General features: G+C 36.6%; 1 gene segment (V, D, J or C); it reads right to left on the bottom strand.

The window, feature by feature from the left end:
* Positions 1–1,078: 1,078 nt before the first annotated feature.
* On the bottom strand, positions 1,079–1,596 carry LOC118821725. The segment is given in 2 exon segments: positions 1,079–1,473; positions 1,554–1,596. Coding segments are annotated over 2 exon segments (438 nt in total).
* Positions 1,597–2,510: the final 914 nt, after the last annotated feature.

Below are 2,510 nucleotides of genomic sequence, written 5' to 3'. Positions count from 1 at the left end.
CATTGAAATTGAGAGGTAAATGCAGATATTAAGCAAGAAATAACATAACATTTCTAATGGGTTAAGCAAAATTTACTTAGGAAGATTTCTTGAAGTAAGAAGTAAAATCTATCTCTTCTTATGAGCCCTTAATATTTTAAAACTAGTAAAAAATTATGCAAATACAGTATTGGATAAAATTCTGCTGAAAGCAAATTGAGGCCTGGCTTGTTGTGGTTAGTATAGCATAGTGGGTAAAACTCCAGTCCACCATGTAGTAGGGATCAATTCAAAAAACAAGCCATGCTACAAAATAAGAGTCTTTGGGCAAGACTCCTAATGCTACATTCGCCTCAATCATAGCTTAATCTGAGGATGAAATGTAACATTTTCAGTCCCATATTACTAGCAATGTAGTCTTTCCAAGAAAGTTGAATGAAATAAATACATTATACTAATACACTAGTACAGAACCTGGCTTTTGAATGCTGATAACAGCGTGGATGGTCTTTTTCTCCTTTGTCCTGGAGAACACAATGTCCATTATTTTCTATAAACTTAATCTTAAAAGTTTTTCTCCTCCAATGACAATTCATTTTCCTACCTTTCAGCCCAGAGAAGTCAGTGGTGTTTCTGGAGGTTGTTATATATGGCTTTCACTGTGTACAGTCTTAACTTGCATTTGTGGATGCAGCGATGAACAGTGTTTATTAATAATGGTTTTTCAAAGTATTCCCGAGCCCATGTAGTAATATTCATCATAGAAGCATGGGGGATTGTTAATGCAGTGACATCTGAGACTGAAGGTCAAGAGCATTCAGTTCTGATAAGGGGGAAATACTTAAAATCCTTGCAGTCGCTCATTGAGGAACATTGTTCTTAAACTTTTGGATTTTTCACTGAATAACTTTTTTGGAAATGAGGTTTGTATTCAGAAAGTCTCCTTGAGGAGTTTAAAATAAGTTCCAGGACTGAACTGATGGTCATAGTTTTAAAATAACCTCAAGATTTATTTGTGCATTGTGTCCAAAAACAAATCACAGAAGTATTTTTTCTTCATCTGCCCACAGTGGTGGTAAAATAGCCCTGGTGTTTTTGTTCATGCCTGCAAACTCTTACAGTGGTGATCTGTATACAGCAGGAGTTTTTGTACAGGGTTTCTGGTGATGTGCCTCACTGTGTGCCGCTCACGAGCGCAGTAATACACAGCTGTGTCTCCAGTCTGCAGGTTCTGTCCTCTTAAGGTCACTGTGTTGCTGGACGTGTCTCTAGCAATTTCAAACCTGCTGTACAGCTCATCACTGTAGGAAGTGTAACCATTTGCACATATAACTCCAATCCACTCCAGAGCTTTTCCTGCAGGCTGCCGTATCCAGCCTGTACAGTAGTTGCCATCAGTCAGAGAATATCCAGAAACTTTACAGGTCAGTGACATTGACTGACCTGGTGTTACAACCGTGGGTCCAGACTGGGTCAGCTCAACACTGTGAACACCTAGTAGAGAATATCATCATTATGAAGGGGAAAACCATGAATACCCAGAATATGTTTGACTGCAAATTAAAAGCACTCACAGGTCACAGTGGTCAGCAGCAGCAGTAGAGATGTAGAGAACATGGTGCGTGTTGAAGCTGAGCGAGTGAAAGCTGTTAGTCTTCATCTCCACCTGGTTAAATATGTAGAAGAAGACAGAACATTTGCATAGAGCCTTGCTTATCTCAGTGTAGATATGAATGTGAGCTCTCAAAGCCAGATTTACCTCTAGAAAATATTGTATTACAGGCTTCGTTTTATAGTCCTGTGAGTTTTAGGTATTAATCAGGCAATATGAGGTACAAACTCCAAAGTAATTATTTTAATACTTTATTCCTCATTCCCTTTATTATTCATCCATTATTAGATTGTACTAAAACTGCAGACCATCAGCTCATCCACAGCATAGTCTGACATAAACTACTTGTGATTTGTAAAACTATGGAAAGTGATTTTAGTATGATAGCATGTACAATCTTAAAAAAGGGGACCAGTTATGGAACTCTGAGGTACACCATACTGAATTTCATATCTTTTATCACATATTATCACCTAAACTAATAAAAAAAATGTGTGTCAAACCTGTTCAAGGTTTGTTGTCTAAAGAAAGCCCTTAAATCAAAAATAAAAAGTTGTACTACATACACATTATTCTTATAAGAGAATTTAGTCTCAGATCATTTCCTGCATTTACCAAAACTGTTACTGACTTCTTCTAAAATTAAACTGAAACTTTTCATAATTATTATTTTCATTTAGAAAGTTATTACACTGTTTGGAAACTGCTTTCTCTGAAATTGTAGTCAAGAAATGCAAATTGGAAATTGTGAAGTTACTTGTCACTGTAAGACAATGATATGAAGTTCTTGTTTTCCTGCTCTTTAAAGCTTTAACATTTTTTTGGTCTGTTTGAGCTTTGAGCTCTGTGTTTTAGTAAATGCACGTTCCACTAAACTAGACCATTCACTCATGCTTGGTCTTTGGGTGTTTTTCTTGGT

Source organism: Colossoma macropomum, unplaced genomic scaffold (genome assembly GCF_904425465.1).
Source record: "Colossoma macropomum unplaced genomic scaffold, Colossoma_macropomum, whole genome shotgun sequence".
NCBI lineage: Eukaryota > Metazoa > Chordata > Actinopteri > Characiformes > Serrasalmidae > Colossoma > Colossoma macropomum.
This window is presented reverse-complemented; position numbering and strand designations above follow the sequence as displayed.